Source organism: Oncorhynchus kisutch, linkage group LG3 (genome assembly GCF_002021735.2).
Source record: "Oncorhynchus kisutch isolate 150728-3 linkage group LG3, Okis_V2, whole genome shotgun sequence".
Lineage (NCBI taxonomy): Eukaryota > Metazoa > Chordata > Actinopteri > Salmoniformes > Salmonidae > Oncorhynchus > Oncorhynchus kisutch.
The window spans coordinates 11582975-11603362 of NC_034176.2; the positions used below are offsets into that span (position 1 = coordinate 11582975).

The window sequence follows — 20388 nt, forward strand, 5'->3', positions numbered from 1 at the left end:
AAATACTGAGCCATATTATATGCTAAAAATAATTGCTAAATTAGATTATTTAAAACTAATAGAATTCCTTAGAGAAATATATTTTGAGTTAGGTTAAAAATGATTGGAACCCCCGTTTTCAATACTCCTTCCCCTTGCAAGGATAACGGCGCTGAGCCTTTTTCCAAAATGTTTTATAAGATTGGAGAACACATTGGGAGTGATTATAGACCATTCCTCCATACAGAATCTTTCCAGATCCTTGATATCCTTCGGCCTGCACATATGGACTGCCCTCTTCAATTAAAACCACAGGTTTTCAATGGAGTTCAGGTCCAGAGACTGAGATGGCCATTGCAATAGGTTGATTTTGTGGTCAATTAAGCATTTCTTTGTAGATTTTGATGGTCGCTTGGTGTTATTGTCTTGCTGGAAGATCCACTTGCGGCCATGTTTCAGCCTCCTGGCAGAGGCATCCGGATAAAATGTCCTGGTACTTGGTTGTTTATGATGCCGTAGACTTTAAAGGGATACTTCAGGATTTTGGCAATGAGGCCCTTTATCTACTTCCCCAGAGTCAGATAAACTCGTGGATACCATTTTTACGTCTCGTGCTAGTAGATACCACGCTAGTTAGAATTGTCTCGCGAAGCTACCTCCAACTTCCTTCATACTGTATGCAGAGACATAAGACTTCAGCCACCCAAGTCATAGACTGTTCTCTCTGCCCTGAACAGCTTCTACCCACAAGCCATAAGACTGCTAAATAGTTAGTCTGGATATCTATTGGTTAACTATTTAACTATCTGCATGGACCCTTTTTGCAATAACTTGTTTGACTCTTAAGCTGTGGTGAGGGGCACGACTTTCACTCGGACCGGAGGGATCCGCTCCACATTCTGAAAATGCATCCCCCCCCAGTTTTATCATTGGAATGTGACACAAAACAAGGCAATGGTGTGCTTTAGGACCATGTGGATGCCTCCAATTAGGTTAGGCTGTTTGGAGTGTTTATCTGACTTAAAAAATAAAATAGATGCCCTCCCCCCCCACCAAAGTTGCGCCACTCGCTGCGGTTACTGTTAACAGTAAAATTGATCAGAAATAGCTAACACAACGTGTCATTGGAACACAGGAGTGATTGTTGCTGATAATGGGCCTCTGTACGCCTATGTAGATATTCCATAAGAAATCTGCCGTTTCCAGCTACAATAGTTATTTACAATACAATGTCTACACTGTATTTGATGAATTTTATGTTATTTTAATGGACAAGAAATGAGCTTTTCTCTCAAAAACATGAGTGACCCTAAACTTTTGAATGGTAGCGTATGGGTTTGTGCTATTTTTATGTACCATTTCCTGATTTTTGAAAGGCAGCAACAATTTGTATCTTTTCGTTTGTGAATTCTTTGCCTTTTCCCACGGTGGAGGTTGATAGGAATATTACCTCATTTTTATACTCAAACGAAGGGCATAATACCCGAAAGGGCAGAACACCTTAAACTGAGTTTAACTTAAAAATGTAGAATGTTAAGATGCACAGTCACTTTTGTTTGATTTTATTTTGGAGAATCTTAAGGTGTGCCAATCATTTTGACACCTACCTTTGAGAGAAAACCCATATTACTTAAACAAAATCTCTTTCTCTGAGCAAACAATATAGCTCAGGACTGTATTTGTATTTTCTACAGTCTTTTTTGCTTATCTTTATCAAGGGTGCCAATAATTATGGATGTGACTGTATGGACAGTAAGCAGGTTATCAGCAAGTACTGTCAAAAACATTTTGTTCGTGTGAGAGTATACTAATATGTTGATTAAAAAACACACAACAGTATCTCATGATTTAAAATATTTAATGGTCAGTCAAAGCAAGGCTTATCATTCAATCTTATACTGTATTATTCATTTTAACTGACAATGCTATCTACATTTTTTAAAACATGCAAAATCCTGAGGAAAAAGTGAGTGCCTTGTTCTTCTGAACATTGTTTTTATTATAATCCAACCGCGACCCACAAGTCCAGAAAATCCTTGATAAGTCTCCTTATACTGAGGTTAAAACAATGAAACACATTCAAGAGTGACACTGAAATAGTTAATGCCAATTAACACCCCTTCTCATCCCAAAAAGAAAAACACTCTGGAAATATCAATAACAGTGATCACATTTTCAAATTATACATGTTACCTTTATTTAACCAGGCAAGTCAGTTAAGAACAAATTGTTATTTTCAATGGCGGCCTGGGAACAGGTGGGTTACCTGCCTGTTCAGGGGCAGAACGACAGATTTGTACCATGTCAGCTCGGGGATTTGAACTTGCAACCTTTTGGTTACCAGTCCAACACTAACCACTAGGCTACCCTGCTGCCCCATATAAAGCTTTCCATTTTCCTAATGTAAATTGCCACTAATTTAACTGCACAAAAATGTAATGTTACATCACCATTTTGACAAGTGTTAATTAAGACACATTTTTGTAAAAAATCAATAACTTCAATAAAAGTGTAAAACTGTTGATGACATTCCTTGGTGTAATAGACAACATATTTCCACTCCACATACATAACACACTTCAACCATATGCCGTAACAGTACAAAAGTGTCGTTACACAGGTCACAATTCCTGTTGCTTCAGAATAATTTTCATTCTGTAGCAAACTGGCTCAAATTAAGATCCCCAATATATATATATATATATATGAATTTTACTTATTTGCAGCTTCATGTTGACTCTATTTGACAACACTATCATTCCAAGCGCAATTGTTTTCTTCTGCACCTCAGTTGTTTTCTTGTGAGACTGTTTCCTGTAAAATATAAAATGTTCAGTGAGTTAGGCCATAGCACGAAGCATGATGATACGGACCACAACAGAAGTATGAGAGGAATGCACCATTAATATTCAAAACCTGTATTGGCCATATGAGAAACTTCAGATCACTCAAAAACAAAAACAATACAAAAATAAATCATTGAGAGGAGCAGTGTTGAGGTCCATACTCTTATCCAACATACTAGCAGTGTTGTAATATGCAGGCCAGAAGTGGCTTGGTCAAGATAAACTTGAGCAATTTGCAGATTTTAGATAAGCTCCCTGCTGTTGACAAAGCAGCCAGCCAGTCTGAACATTACATGCAGGCTTCCACATGCTCAATAGATTAAAAGCTATAGCTGTGTGGAACACAGTCTCCCAGGTACACATCAGCCTGTGGGAACAGATTCCTTGAATTAAAAACAAACACAAAATGGAAGCTTACACGCTTAAAAAAATACAGTAAATGTATTTTAAAATACTAAGGGCTTCACTGAATTGCTGATTGTACTGGGGTGGAAATGAATTGCAGACTTCCTGCGTAATTAAACATCTAAACAATTTGGAAGGAAAAGTTCAAGTAGCCTAAGAGTAAGGATGTGTGATCAGGCAACAGAACAGTTCAAGTAGCCTAAGAGTAAGGATGTGTGATCAGGCAACAGAACAGTTCAAGTAGCCTAAGAGTAAGGATGTGTGATCAGGCAACAGAACAGTTCAAGTAGCCTAAGAGTAAGGATGTGTGATCAGGCAACAGAAAAGTTCAAGTAGCCTAAGAGTAAGGATGTGTGATCAGGCAACATGACAGGTACTCTATACAGAATGTAAAGAGCTCACAGACCAGGGTTGTCCTCCTTAGAGGTCACCAATCATGAACTTTCAGCACACTCAGTCAAGTTAAACAATAGCCAACTTTACAACAATGCTGATAGTTAATGAAGGTCCAGACACCAAGTTTACAGCTTTCAAAACATGTTTGTGTTCTAAAATTAACTGTTAAGATAAGCTGCCAGTTCATTTCACTATTTGTTCAAAGATATCTGTGAGTGATTCAAGGGACAATAACGAATGTCCCATTGTTTCAATTAAGTTCAAATGAAACAATGTCTGATGGTAGACCTACTCTGTGGACTTTCAACAGCAAGCCGTTTGAACCATGTCAAATAGTTTATGGCACCTTTCACCACATTTATTGTCATGAATCTTGAGCTGGAGGCAGAACTGAGCGATTCCCACTAGATGAACCAGTTGCAAAGTCAAAAGTGGCTATATTGTAAAAATTCATGTAAAAACCAAAATGAGCTTTTTGGTCTTAATTTAAGGTTAGGTATTAGGGTTAGCCGTGTGGTTAAGCTTAGGGTTAAGGTAAGGGTTAGGTTTAAAATCATATTTTATGACTGTGGCAGCATCAGCTATTGACCACTATGCATAGCTGCCTTCAGGGCAAGATTCATGACAATAAATGCCAACCTGCCCTTTCACCAATACATTCACAACTTGTATCAATCTCCACTGGCTTGGGTGATAAACTTATGCTCTTAGGTAAACGAAAGTTGTAAAACTTCAGTGATTGGAAGTAATATCTATTAACACTTAATAAACCAATGTTTAGATAATGATATGATGGCTATAATGAGCTTGAGTAAGAACGTTGCTTAATTTAAGAAAGAATGCTTACAGATTGAGTCCTCTTTCCAAATTTGCTCCAGAACGTCATCTTGACAGTGTTCTTGTGTCCTGTGCGCTCGTCAAAAGTCTGGCAGGTGTCGAAAGGGGGACTGTACAGGTGCAAACTGACCGAACCTTCGGTGTGACTGTCGTTCTCTACTCTGTGCAACCCAAGGGAATCTAAAACCGACACACCACACATCTATGATAAGGCAACGGAAGGTACAACATTCAAATATCACACAGCTGTTAGTTCCGCTAATGGTAATTAAACCGACAACACATACGAGTCATACAGTATCCATTAAGAATTTGTATAATATGTAACATGTACAACTAGTTTTCAGATAATCAAATACTTGAAAGTAAAGATATTCACTTGTAGGAGGCTGTTTATAAAAGATATACATGCATATTATGTGTGTAAAAAATATGAATAAATGCCTCCTTATGTTGTCTGACACACAATGTTGAGGAAATACTAAACTGCCTTGAATCTTACCATTGATGTAGGCACACTGGTTTTCTTTCAGAATTCTCTGAGATTTCTGAACCATGTCACCAACATCCTGTGTTTTGTTCTTGGGCCATTCAAACAACGTCTCCTTCAGTTCGCCTTGCAGCATCTTCATGAAACAGTGGGAGTCTGTGTGGTCATGGATACTGCTGCAAGTGGTGAAAAACACAGACACTCTTAGAATGTTCCAGAACAGTGTTACATGGGGCTCAGCCTTAGTACCTATGGTTATGTGTCTGTACAGGTTCATTTGTTCTAAAAGAGTCCTGTTTAAGGACACATTTTCTGCCTTGTGTTAAATGTTATATATCATGTGGTCTACTGACATACAGTATAACTTCACCTCTCAAACTACATTAGCTACAATCTGCCATTATGTACCTTTCTCTCTGCCTCAAGCAATGTAAGGTGACCAATTGTCAATATCTGACTGTTTCAAAGGGGCAAATTATTACCCAAATGTATTTATCTTTGTAAAACATACATAACGTTGACTTTAACAAGAACCTTGGACTCTGGCGCATGTTTTTTCATTTCAGTAGAACAACATACTGATGTTTTACCTGACAAGTCACATAACACATTGTAATTACACTGGTTCTGCCAATACTATTTGAAACTGACGATATACACTCTTATAGAAATAGCACCGGAATAAGTATGAGGGCTTTCAATGGATCAGATCAAAAAACTTTCAACATTGTTTGCAAAAATGTCTAACCTGCCCTGACCCTCTCCCCAACAGAGTAAAATGAGGTTGAACTTTCCGTTCCCTTCATCCACCAGGTTCCTTGTGTACCTGGAACACAGAGGTGCAGGTTAGAACAAAAATAGAGTTTACCCATTCAATTATTGGCAGCATTAATAGCATTTTTGCTTAGGTTTACTATGACGTTAGTCAGCACGTGTCCAACATTGTGGGGTGTACGTCAACTGATCCTTTTAGAAGAAAGGTAGGACATCCGATGCCTTTGTTATAGCTACACTGAAATGTAGGACAATGAATCATATGGTATAGCCACAAAGTTATTTGCAACTACCCCAATACCGTACATGCAAATTATCTGCCATAAATACTTACACTAATGCCAGAATAAAGACCAGAGGAAAAGGGTTTGGACAGATGGATTGCAATGGATTTTGTTCTTAGTGGTGTGACTCATTCAGAAAACTTTCATATTATGTATTAGCTCAAAACTAACTGAAACGTTTTACCCACCAATTTCTGTAGTTCCCAAATTCACCACACAGTGATTCAGGCTATTGATAGAGCCCGTTCGTTAGTGATTGACCTAAATAAATGTAGTAGGAGTACTGTTAATATCTGATGATATAGAGATCCTTTCAAACAACCTACTATGGCCCAGATCATGTCTCTGCTTAAATTACAGCAGTCACGTTTTTGGGTGCATAGAAAATCTGTGATTTTTGTAGCATCTGCAAGGTCCAGTGTGTGATCATAACACAAACGCACAGCCTCAAAGCAACCAGTGGAGATCTGTCTCTAATTCTGATATGCGGACGGGTTTCCATCCTCCATTTACCCCCACAAGAATCAAAACATTCCCAAGTTGATGGCGCATGTCGGGAAAAACTGTGGATATGGCATTTTCTTTTTATTGAAGCAAACAATGAAACTCACTTTGAAAGTCTCATTCTGTTGTCAACATCTTAAAATGTAACTTTTTTAAAAAGATTTAAAAGTTAGCGCAGGCATGCTAGGCTATATTTGATAAATATTTAATATATTGCTCAGACTATTTTACATAGCAAAAGTTTAATATAATCTGTTCAAATGTGTTACGCAGTTAAAGATTCAAAATGTAGGCTATATTAACAATATAATATTATTAACACAGTGAATAATTGCAAATATGAGAGACATCCCACTGCCATCGAATCGTCTGAAGCATATATATATATATACACACTGAGGTCTAAATCACAGGAGGACTGGCTCGTGGTAATGGCTGGAGCAGAATCGGTGGGATGGTATTAAATACATCAAGCATATTGTTTCCGTGTGTTTGATGCCATTATTATGAGCCGTCCTTCCCTCAGCAGCCTCCACTGGTCATATATATATATATATATATATATATATATATATATATATATATATATATATATATATATATATATATATATATATATATATATATATATATATATATATATATATATATATATATATACACACACATATATATCTAGAGGTCTACATTTAATGTTGCCTGCTGATCACTCATGCTACACCTTTCATGTTAAAGTTTACACCATATAGCCACCTTTGTGGGAAATAGTGATGTTATTCCCATAAAGCTTGTTCATATTTGAACTCATAACAAGTTCACCCTTTTTCATAAATGGTACAGTCCAACAAAAGTTGGCCCCAAAAAGAAGAGGGACACTATAAAACTAGGCTACTTCGTTACATTAAAACAGGTCTACTCAACACCAATATAGTAGGTATAATAGTAATACTAATAATTTCAAAATAGAAATGAACATAATTCAAATATTGTTTACCTGGTCGGGTCAAACATTGCAAATTTCTTCCACTCCTGTGGATTGCTGTCATATGCCTCCATTATTTGTTGCACCTCCTCCACATTGATTTTGTCACTTTCAAAGAGTTTATGCAGCAATTTGATCAGGTCATCGAGACTTTTTGGTGTCATCACTTCGGTTTTCTCCATGGTTAAGTGCGTAATGGTTCTTGAAAACTCAACTAACGAAGTAGCCTCGTTTTATAGCGTCCCTCTTCTTTTTGGGGCCAATATTTGTTGGACTGTACCATTTATGAAAAGGGGTTAACTTATTATGAGTTCAAATATGAACAAGCTTTATGGAAATAACATCACTATTTCCCATAAAGGACGTGTCCTCAATTGTAAATAATAGCAGGGATTTTATTTATAAGATCAATTTAAGGTTGAGGTGTTATAATATTCTTAATTATTTACCCCCACATCAAGTAACGTTACTTGGACCAATCCTAGTTTGGGCTGCAGTTGATAATTAACAAAACCTCTTCCTTTCCAGGATGATTTTTGCTTTGACAATCTACAATAACCCCCTTTGAACCTTTTAATGAGTCGGGTCTCAGGAATTGAGTCAACAATGGAGAGCGAGAGAAGAGATAGCAGAGTTTTAGTAACAACAAAACACGATATCACTTGTGAGATAATTCAATTAAGAGTTGAATTTAAAGCATAATTACATGTTTTCATAAATAATGTAATCACTTTGTAATGCAAATTTTCATTTAGTTTTGTTAGCATTGTTTGTTAAATAAGGAGAATATGCCTATTTATATCTGATCATAGGCAATTGTATTGTCTAGAACCACTCAAGCTTTTCATACATCATCTGTGAGAGCAACAACTGCCCATTTTGAGCTCACATCCAGTCATTTAAATGCAATATTATGGCTGTTGGGAGGTGAACCACACTGATGAGTAACCCTGCCTGGGTCCTGAAGAGTTGCGTTAGCTCCCCCAAGCAAATGTCTAAGCTATAGCTTAGCGGGCTAACACAATCTTGTGGCGCATTGTAGACCACTCAGTCCCATTGGTACCTTTTCTTATATTGTCAGTTTTTCAGAGTAGGATGTCAAATGGGGTTACGTGTAACGTGATGGTGTGGTAACTGGAATTGAACCATGCACAGGTGATCGATGACTAACGTGTCTGAAACGTTACTTACCAGAGCTATTGCCAATGCTTAGCTCGCGTCTTGCACAGTTGCAGCACTCGGTGACCTGGGTTCAATATCCGTCATTCAGAGAAAGAGTTTTAATTGAGATAATTTAATAGGCAGGGGCATTATTCCTGTTGTAGAATATATAGGGTTATATGATATTTTAGCTTTTTGTTAACGTGTGTCTTTATTTATTACCTTAGTGTAACCAAAGGGACGCGGTTTTTGTGGAGCGATGGGTAACGATGCTTCGTGGGTGTCAATTGTTGATGTGTGCAGAGGGTCCCTGGTTTGAGCCCGGGTATGGGCGAGGGTACAGACTACTGTTACATTAGGCTATATCGTTTTATCACCCGCTGCTATACTTCCTGCACATATTCACAGGATCATTCAAAAAGTAACACGTAGTCCTCAAATCCTGTGCGTTAAAGTCAAGACACCATGTGAAGTTAAACCATGTTTATGGATGCAATTTCCCACCACAAACCTATAAATTAGTCAGTCAGGGTGTAATTTGTTCCCAATTTATGGAAAGGAAGTGGGACGATTGTCTTCCTTGACATGCTGCCAAATATAAGGGTATCAGGCCTGTATCCATGGTGATGTGATGTACACTATAAACTGGCATATTACACATGATCTCATAGATAGCAACATTTAGGTCTAAAGAGGATATATCTTCGTCAAAATATATGGAACTAATAACTTCTACCTATCATTTTTTATGTTTGTAAGGTAAAAAAATGTATATATCGTAAATATCAAGATTGAATTTCATGATGAACAGTTGTGGCCAGGCATCATGACCAATTTAATTTCTACACACCTTGGACATACAGATGTTGCGTTCCAATGCAATTTATGTTCATTCTCGTTTTATCAAAATCATTGGACTCTTGCGCCACCTAGGGCCTTAACCCAGGTGGAACGTAATGTCCAAAATGGAAAATTATGGCCCAATTAGAGAAGTGTGGAAGTAGACTACTCAGAAGATTGCCGTTTCCAATTGATCAGGTAAATGGGCGTAATGGGGATGTCATTCTCCCACATAGCTATTTCACTACTTTACTAAATTAAACGATTGGACCAAATGGGAAATGGTGACACCATTACATGTTATGGATTAGCATGGCCTCAAATACTAGACGTAACATAGTAAATGTATGTATATGACACTCAAATTAGTCTCGCAGAGTTTCTAAACCCAGAGGTAACGTTTGCGAAACAGACCAGGCTGGGATTTGGGGTTTGAGAAGAATGCGAGAAGTGAAAAATTCTTCCTTAGTTGTTCATTTTCTCGAAATTTAAAGGCACAACCAAGATTTGAGCCAATGTCTTAAGTAGCTGAACATGTTATTACTTCAATCTCGTGAAGGTGACAAACTGACATATTTTCATTTTCGTCAAAAACAACTTTATATCGAGTGCCTTTATATCGAGTGCCTTTGATTTGACTGCCTGCACATGCGCAGTTCGACCGTTACACCCGATTAATCAATCAAATGTATTTATAAAGCCCCAGCCTAAAACCCCAAACAGCAAGCAATGTAGGTGTAGAAGCACGGTGGCGGCTAGGAAAAACTACCTAGAAAGGCCGGAACCTAGGAAGAAACCTAGAGGGGATCCAGGCTATGAGGGGTGGCCACTCCTCTCCTGGCTGTGCCAGGTGGAGATTATAACAGAACATGGCCAAGATGTTCAAATGTTCATAGACGACCAGTAGGGTCAAATAATAATAAGTGGTTGTAGAGAGTGCAGAGGGCGCAACAGGTCAGCACCTCAGAAGTAAATGTCAGTTGGCTTTTCATAGCCGATCATTCAGAGTACCTCTACCGCTCTTGCTGTCTCTAGAGAGTTGAAAACAGAAAGTCTGGGACAAGGTAGCACATCCGGTGAACAGGTCAGGGTTCCATAGCCGCAGGCAGAACAGTTGAAACTGGAGCACGACCAGTTGGACTGGGGACAGCAAGGAGTCATCAGGCCAGGTAGTCCCAAGGCATGGTCCTAGGGCTCAGGTTCTCAGAGAGAAAGAAAGAAAATTAGAGAGAGCATACTTAAATTCACACAGGACACCAGATAAGACAGGAGAAATACTCCAGATATAACAGACTGACCCTAGCCCCCTGACACATAAACTATTGCAGCTTAAATACTGGAGGCTGAGATAGGAGGTGTCGGGAGACACTGTGGCCCCATCCGACGATACCCCAGGACAGGGCCAAACAGGTAGGATATAACCCCACTCACTTTGCCAAAGCACAGCCCACACACCACTAGAGGGATATCTTCAACCACCAACTTACCATCCTGAGACAAGGCCGAGGATAGCCCACAAAGATCTCCCCAACGGCACGAACCCAAAGGGGGTGCCAACCTGGACAAAAAGATCACGTCAGTGACTCCACCCACTCAAGTGATGCACCCCTCCTAGGGACGGCATGGAAGAGCACCAGTAAGCCAGTGACTCAGCCCCTGTAATAGGGTTTGAGGCAGAGAATCCCAGTGGAGAGAGGGGAACCTTCAGACAGAGACAGCAAGGGCGGTTTGTTGCTCCAGTGCCTTACCGTTCACCTTCACACTCCTGGGCCAGACTACACTCAATCATAGGACCTACTGAAGAGATGAGTCTTCAATAAAGACTTAATTGTCGAGACCAAGTCTGCGTATCTCACATGGGTAGGCAGATCATTCCATAAAAATGTAGCTCTATAGGGGAAAGCCCTGCCTCCAGCTGTTTGCTTAGAAATTCTAGGGATAGTAAGGAGGCCTGCATCTTGTGACCGTAGCGTACGTGTAGGTATGTACGGCAGGACCAAATCGGAAAGATAGGTAGGAGCAAGCCCATGTAATGCTTTGTAGGTTAGCAGTAAAACCTTGAAATCAGCCCTAGCCAACAGGAAGCCCGTGTGTATTATGATCTAATTTTTGGTTCTAGTCAAGATTCTAGCGGCCGTGTTTAGCACTAACTGAAGTTTACTTAGTGCTTTATCCGGGTAGCCGGAAAGTAGAGCATTGCAGTAGTCTAACCTAGAAGTGACAAAAGCATGGATTAGTTTTTCTGCATCATTTCTGGACAGAAAGTTTCAGATTTTTGCAATGTTACGTAGATGGAAAAAAAGTTGTCCTTGAAACAGTCTTGATATGTTTATCAAAAGAGAGATCAGGGTCCAGAGTAAAGCCGAGGTCCTTCACAGTTTTATTTGAGATGACTGTAGGACCACTCAAGATTAATTGTCAGATTCAACAGAAGATCTCTTTGTTTCTCGGGACCTAGAACTAGCATCTCTGTTTTGTCCGAGTTTTAGAACATTTGCCGCCATCCACTTCCTTATGTCTGAAACACATGCTTCCAGGGAGGGCAATTTTGGGGCTTCACCATGTTTCATCGAAATTTACAGCTGTGTGTCGTCCGTATAGCAGTGAAAGTTAACATTATGTTTCCGAATGACATCACCAAGAGGTAAACTACATGGTGAAAACAATATTGGTACTAAACGGAGCCTTGAGGAACACCGAAATTTACAGTTGATTTGTCAGAGGACAAACCATCTACAGAGACAAACTGATATCGATGAAGTCTTTCTCGGCATGAGCTTAGCTAGCTAACGTTGCCATGACATCACTAACAAGTGTGATCAGGGATTTCTATTCGAGAAGTAGTTTTTGCCTATCTTCTTACTATAATGTCTTTGCTAGTATGATATGCTACGTTTAGTATGGTTTCATAAGACAGAAGGTTACTTAAGCCAAAAACAAAAGGAGGTTGGGAATATAACGTGAATGTCTAGCAACCCAAAGGTTGCATGTTCAAATCACATATAACTTGAGCATTTTAGCAACTGTTTACAATGTTTTAGATACTTTGCATGTTAGTAACCCTTCCCCTAATCAAAACACTTAAGTAATTTAGCAGACACTCTTATCATTTACATTTCACAGACACTTCTATCCAGAGCAACAGCATACATTTTCATACTTATTTCCCACATACTCGCCCCCGTATGAATCTAACCCACAACCCTGGCGTTGCAAGCGCCATGCTCTACCAACAAAACGGAACTCAACAGCTTTTACATCACGTTGCAGTGTTTGGAGTAACCGGTTTGCTATGGTGCAAAATGTTTAGCTATTGTATGCCACTAATGAGTACACCGCTGATGACTCCCAATTCACTCAAAAGAGAGAGAAAGGGAGAGAGCGTGGGATAACTGACCCTTGACCCCCCAACCCTGGGGGAGCTCAATCCGAAAGGGGGAGATTCTCAATTGGGAAAAAGTCAGTACTCTCTTTGAATCCTCCGTCCTCCTCTCCCACGTGACCCAGAAACCGATAAGTGGTTGCCATATGTAGGAGTGTATCAATTAGTTAATAACCAGTTGAGCTGACAGACATTTTGCACGCTATGAGTTTAGTCATCAATCTAGCAAGAGGACAATATTTTATTAATGTAGTAATGGGCTTCCCTTCTATAGACAAGGGGAGAAGGGCTATGTAAAGTGCTCAATTTTGTCATTCTGGGAATATGCAAAGTGTCTGACTCCCATAGAAAACAAATGTTTGACTTCCACACAAAATGACTTCTTTACTTATTTTGGGTGTAAGGACGTGTGTAGGTCACATTTTTTATCGTAGTATTTAGATCAGTCTGCGCAAGACAAATTCAGCGTTTGCTTTGCTATGTCTGTGCCGGAAAGAAGTCAAGCTAAATAAATGTTTTTCTTTAGGTAACGTTGTAGTGAAGTTATATAAATGGATGTAACTTTTTGCACATCATTACTGTCACGCCCTGGGGCCTGTTGCACAAAACTAGGATAAGGGATTAAGCCAGGATATCTTGGTGATCCTGGCTCAATTGATCCGTAATCCGGTTGCACTAAAGATGGATAGGGGGCAGGAGGATATGTTATGGTATAAATTACCATGGAGATTTATTCTGTGGAGCTAGCCTGCTCCAGACCAGGCTAAATTCCAGGATCTATTTAATCTCATCCCTAATGTCAGTCAGCAGTCACCACAAATGGAAACCAATAGTTATTTCACTGCTCACTATACATTGTTATCACATAACTAGACCCACTGTTATTTTAACGTTTGTGATCATTAATTTCAATGATTTTGGATAAAAAAAATGATTTTTAGATGTTGCTATCATTAGATCATTTACAGTTTCCCATAGACTATAAGGCTATATATAAAATGATAGAATATTAGGGCCACAGAGGGGAAAAAAACACAAGTCATAATATTGTAACCAGTTGTTTTAAAGGAGGACAGTTGTTAAAATGACAGATGTGGGGCATTTCGTGAAATTGTACTTCAGTATGGTTTCATAAACAAAGACATGCTGATGTGCCAGAATATTAAGTATCACATTGTCATAAGTATCAAAACTGTAAAAACAATATGTAGCTTTTCTGCAGAAAGAACCAGCCTCATAAATTTATGACTTTATCCTTTTTCTTCAGTGTGGCCCTAGTACTGTCATATAAACAAATACACATTCCATATGAATATAAAAACACAATGGTTAACATTATGTTCCTTTATTGAATAAGGACAAAACAAAGCAGGTAAACCATCAGCTCTTTTCGAAACTGAAGTCACAGTGACTCTACAAGATGGAAAGCACAGAATCCAAGCATATTATACAAAATGATACATACACATTCAAAGATCTGTATATAACACACCCTGCATGTCTGCACACTAAAATAAATGCAGGACAAATCCATACACATCAACTGAACAGACAAATGAATGGATGCAGTAGCCTCCCTGCAGCCTTGTATTACACACAGTATACCGCACAAACATCATAAGAGGCCAAATTCGTCAAAAAACGAACCCAAAAAAACCCTAATTCCTCTGCCACCGCAGGACATATTTAACCAAAATTGAAAGCACACATACTAACTAAAATAATTCAACACATATTGGTCCCTCAGCAGCCGACCACTGTCGTCATCAGGGAAGATTGCCGGATTGTCCCAGTCCATGGCTGGTGGCACTCTGGGGGCCCTCTCCTTCCTCAGGCAGGCCACATTGTGGAGGACAGCACAAGCCACAGTAATATCACATGCCCTAACAGGGCTGACCCTTAATTTGTGAAGGCAGTGAAAGCGTGCCTTCAGGAGGCCAAAGGTCATTTCAACTCTGGCCCTGGTCCTGGCATGGGCATGGTTGTAGGCCTGCTGTGCTTCCTGGGGGTCTGTGAAAGGTGTCAGGAGAAAAGGCTGGCAGCCATACCCCCTGTCTCCCAGCAACACACCAGAGAATTCACCTGTCAACACAAAATCTCATCATTACTACCTCATAAACACAGTGATATTCTTGACACAGCCATGATGGTTATAAATAGGGGTTGTGTGGCTTACCTTGTGATAGATTTCAGAGGCCCGAAAGATTCTGGAGTCATGGACTGAGCCAGGCCATTTTGCCACAACATTGCTGATCACACAGTCAGCATTGCAGACCATCTGAAATCATAAGATGAGGAATATTACACCAATCAATGCACATCACTGGCAATGCAGAGTGTTCGTCAATGGACAATATCAAAAAGTTATGTTCACCTGAACATTAATGCTGTGAAAGGATTTCCTATTCACAAAATCGGCCTCATGGGCACCTGAGGGGGCTTTTATCCTTATGTGTGTGCAGTCCACTGCACCAATGACATTGGGGAAACCTGTCACACAAAGTAATGAGTATCCTACTATGTGTTAACAGTTGTCCTGTAATTTGTAGATCCTCTTACCTGCAATCCTATAGAACTCCTCTTTGATGTCACAGAGTCTTCTGTGGCCAGGGAAGGAGATGAAGACATCTGCTAATGCTTTGATAGCCAGACACACACTCCTTATTGTGCGGCAAATTGTGGCCTTGTTCAGCTGTTCTGCATCCCCCACTGAGTACAGGAAGGCTCCACTAGCAAAAAAGCGCAAGGCCACACAAACCATTTGCTCCACACTCAGTGCATGGCTCCGTGCAGTGCGGTGCTTAATCCTGGGACCCAGTAGTCTGCATAGATACCTGATGCCATCTGCAGAAAACCTGTATCTTTCATATAGATGGTCATCAGGGAAGGCCAGTGGGTCCAACCGGTCCCTGAAGACCCTTTCTCGCCTGAAGGCTCTCCTCAGCACAAGTGCTTCTTCATCCACCACATCTCGCACGAATGGGCATGCCATTGTCAGAGCAGAAAGGAACACACAATTTTGGGCCTTCATATAGGCTAGTGGCCACACCTGGTGCTGGGGGGGTGGGCAAAAGAGGGCGATGCCTTATAACGATGACTTGGTTGTACTGATTGCTGGGAAAATAAAAAAAACCTTAGAAAGATGCCACCGTCCTGTGTGCTCACAATAAGAGCTCATATGTCATGGCTCACTTGACTTTACGAGAATATACCTAATTTTTATTTTGAGCTGTGTCATCTTCTTGGAGCTGGGGGAGGAAAGAAAAATAATGATTAATACATTTGTGTTACAGTTAGCATACAGTGTACATTGAAGGCATATCTCACCTCCCTCTCAAGTTTTTTTATTTCAAGGTCCAGTTTCCTAATTGTCCTCTTTTTTATTTCGAACTCCAGTGCAAGATTTTCCATCTCTTTCTTCTTGTACTGAATGTCTATGTCTGCCAGTTCTATTTGGCGCCGGAGGTGGTTGCCATACAACTTTCTGATAGCTTGTGAGCTCTGTGAACACAATACAATTAGCGCAGCTGGAATTTGGCAGGATGTGGTGTCCTTTTATTAATACGCACTATGTTGCCAGGCTGGTTTTCCCACTGTATAGCATCTGGGTCCTGTAAAAGAAATGAGATTTTTAGATTTTGATGAGGACTCCTCACCATTGTAGAGTAAATAGTACTTTCACAGTCTTAACATGATACCTCATGCCTTCTGGAATCCAGAGAGATGGTCTCCTCCTCATCATCGTCTCCATCATGTGCTGTTGCTGCTGCACTGGGGCCTTCACCCTATCACATTTAATCGGATTCATATTGAAGCTAGTAGACAAGACATGCCAGGCCTACAGTATGCCTTTGATGGAGTACTCACTGGATCAGCATCGTCTGGTGCTTGTGCTGGTGGCTCTAACAGGAACACAGTGCTGCCAGACACTGCAAGGCAATAGGTAAACCAAAGTCAGACAGTCCAAATTGATTCAATATGAATGTGGTTGTATCCCATGTAGAGATGGAAGGACATACCTTGAATGAAGCGGGTGGCATCTTGGGAGGAACCTATGCTCGTCTCTTTCCCCCCAGGGATCCCCTCTAAGACGGGCCTGCCTTTATTTAGCTCCAAGGCCATGTCCTCTGCTGGGGTAAGGTCAGCCTTTGGTGACCCACCACCCGTGCCTTGTCTGTGGGTATTCTTTTTCACTGCTAAAACAGTACAGACAATGTGTGAGCAGGCACCTTCTGGGTACAATATATGCTTGTGCTTTGTTAAATATTAGTCAGGGACCATACCATTCTGCAGAATGTTCTTGTATTTGATTTTGACCTGCTGCCATGTCCGTTTTGGCCCGTTCATGTTTAATCTACACACACACACACACACACACACACACACACACACACACACACACACACACACACACATTTAATGGAGTCACACTGCAAAAAATTACTTGGTATTTTTGTCTTGTTTTCAGTAAAAATATCAAAAAATTTATCATAGCTTTATACAGTGTGATGGAGTTACTTTACACAATTTCACTCATCTGCAGTGCATTTCAATAAAAAATGTAACCGTTTCATAATTACAGTACAACTGCATTTTTGGAGATGTGAATTAAATATTTGAATTGTAATTGTGATGTTTCAGCGGAGCGGTGAGTGTGCAATTGTGCACTACTTACGCATTCAGGCGGTCTGCAATACTTTGCCACGCTTTTTCTCTTTGCTTTATCACTGTGGCGGTGTTGCCTTTCTTCTTAATTATATATTTTACCTCCTCGTATGCCTCCATGAGGATTTGTGCTTCCGACGGGGAAAAGTACGCGGCTCTAGTTGCCATGGTAAACCAGTTAATCTGTGATCTGTGGCGGGGTCTATTTGAGTGAGCCGTGAGCGCGCACCTATCCAGGATTGGTTTCACCTGGCTTAATGAATCCGTGTCTGCTCATCCTGGCTTGGTCTTTGTGCAACCAATTAAGCCTGGACGCACATGTTTTGGCTTCATTGAGCTCAGCTGAGTCATTTATCCCGGATGTCTTAATTCTACTTTTGTGCAACAGGCCCCAGGGTGTGACATGGGGTTATTTTTGTGTTGTGTTTTTGTATTGGGGTTTTAGTAGGTATTGGGATTGTGGCTGAGTAGGGGTGTCTAGCATAGTCTATGGCTGCCTGAGGTTCTCAATCAGAGTCAGGTGATTCTCGTTGTCTCTGATTGGGAACCATATTTAGGTAGCCTGGGTTTCACTGTGTGTTTGTGGGTGATTGTTCCTGTCTTAGTGTGTTTGTATTCACCAGACAGGCTGTATAGGTTTTCACATTTTCCGTTTGTTGTTTTTGTATTGTTTGTATTCGTTTTCATTAAACATGTATCAAACTAACCACGCTGAATTTTGGTCCGACTCTCCTTCAATGGAAGAAAGCCGTAACAATTACAACACTGTATATAGCCATAATATTACATTTGAAATGTCTCTTTTCAAATGGTACTTTTGTGAGTGTAATGTTTACTGTACATTTTTTATTGTTTATTTCAATTTTGTTTATTTATTTCACTTGCTTTGGCAATGTCAACATATGTTTCCAATGCCAATAAATCTCTTTGAATTGAATTGAATTGTAATAATACAGCTGACCACCAGAGAGAGGCAAATTGACTTCTATTCGACAGAGGACGTTGACATGATCGTAGGGAGGTCTGGATGGCTGTCGTCTAAAATAGTGGGAAATCAATAAAATAAGGACTGTCAGCTTAAGAGGTTTTAATAGGCGAACTGAGGAGTTTGCTCATCTCCTCGATAGCCTCCTCCAGCTGAGGATACTCATGTGTATCCTACCAGCTCACAACGCCGTTTTGAAATCCGCCACACCTCCTTTGAATCAACTGTTGTTTCCTCAGAGGAGAAAAGCATGCACATGTTAAAATATAAGTAGCATATAGTTTTTAATCTAGACATCTTGCACAACCACTTAACACATTTATTTTGGGATTCCTCCTATGAAGAAGGCTGCCGACACACTGAAGAAGGCTGCAAAGCCGAATTGTCTGTGTACGCTATCCCTTATGAAGTGACAAATCATTTAAAAAATGAAGTAGGCTTTATGCAGACCCATAACACCTTGTTGCTTATCGGGATCCCTCCTCTGTAAACGTCATCTGCCTGATGCGAGTGGAGAAGGAGAGACTTATTTCATTTTCACAAGTGCATTCATTTCCATGTTTCCTCACCTACTCTCCTCGATAACCTTTGACCTTTTTAAAAGGAGGAGAGGACAGAGAGGATGCGATGAGTCGAAGTAAACCAATTAAGAATCTCCCATTGTCTGGCCTGAGGAGTCGCCAGGCAGCCCAGCCCCCTATGGTTGAGACGGGCTGCCCTAAAGGCCATGGCTCCCCTGGCCTCGTTTAGACTCATCTCTGACATCTGGTGGGAATACACAGAGAGGAATGAGTTTAAAGCATCAAGGAAAGTCACTGGGACACACCTATCCAGATCTTTTCAGATTTCAAAGTACTTAATATTTAGGGGGAGTATGGATGACGTTGTCAGATCAGACCTACTGCTTTCATGGACTATATGCAACTCATACACTTGTCCATGTCCATAAGTCATTCTTCAAATATTTTATTTTTAATGTTACTATCTTGTACTTTAATCAGAAAACGTATTCCTTGGAAAAACCCTAAAATAGTCTCCAGTCTGCCATAGAAAGAGATGGTGAGACCCTCCATACACCGTCCAATTATCATATTTTCTTTATATTTCCATTTTCAGCCCACACAGTTGCTCAAGCATTTTTCAGTTCATAAAAACCTCCCTCTGTAAGGGCTCTTTGATCCAAAATCAACCCCTTACCTCAAACCGTGCACACTTCTTGATGCCCACTCAACACACCCATATGGGGTGTAAGCAAAGTGACTGTGCCTTTCTGATTGGCAAAGGAAGAGTTTCCACCAACTTGCTTAAACTATCTAGTGGTTTCAGATTTAGGAGGGGGCCTCTCCAGTTTTCTCAGGTCTGTTTAAAACAGGGATGAGAAACTGACACAACCAGCATGGCTGTGTAACAGACACATCTCAAGATTGGTAAATCACCCTTTACTGGTTCTAACAGCCGATCAATCAGCTTGCTTTCAGCCAGTGGCCATATTAGCATGTACAGTACCTGTCAAGAGTTTGGACACACCTACTCATTCAAGGGTTTTTCTTTATTTTTACTATTTTGTACATTGTAGAATAATAGTGAAGACATCAACACTATGAAAAAACGTATATGGTATCATGTAGTAACAAAAAAAGTCTTAAACAAATCAAAATATATTAAAGTTTTTAGATTCTTCATAGGAGCCACCTGGAATGCTATTCCAACAGTCTTGAAGGAGTTCCCGCATATGCTGAGCACTTTTTGGCTGCTTTTCCTTCACTCTGCAGTCCAACTCATCCCAAACCATTACAATTGGGTTGAGGTCGGGTGATTGTGGAGGCCAGGTCACCTGATGCAGCACTCCAACACTCTC

General features: G+C 40.2%; 1 protein-coding gene across 1 annotated transcript; it reads right to left on the reverse strand.

Moving 5' to 3' along the window:
• Positions 1-1820: 1820 nt before the first annotated feature.
• cdo1 (cysteine dioxygenase, type I) lies at positions 1821-7775 on the reverse strand. Its single transcript, XM_020467555.2, has 5 exons — positions 7510-7775; positions 5702-5779; positions 4966-5129; positions 4474-4643; positions 1821-2793 (listed from the first exon to the last, which is right to left on the reverse strand). The coding sequence occupies exons 1-5, from the start codon at positions 7677-7679 to the stop codon at positions 2767-2769; spliced, it is 609 nt and encodes a 202-aa protein (XP_020323144.1). The 5' UTR covers positions 7680-7775; the 3' UTR covers positions 1821-2766.
• Positions 7776-20388: the final 12613 nt, after the last annotated feature.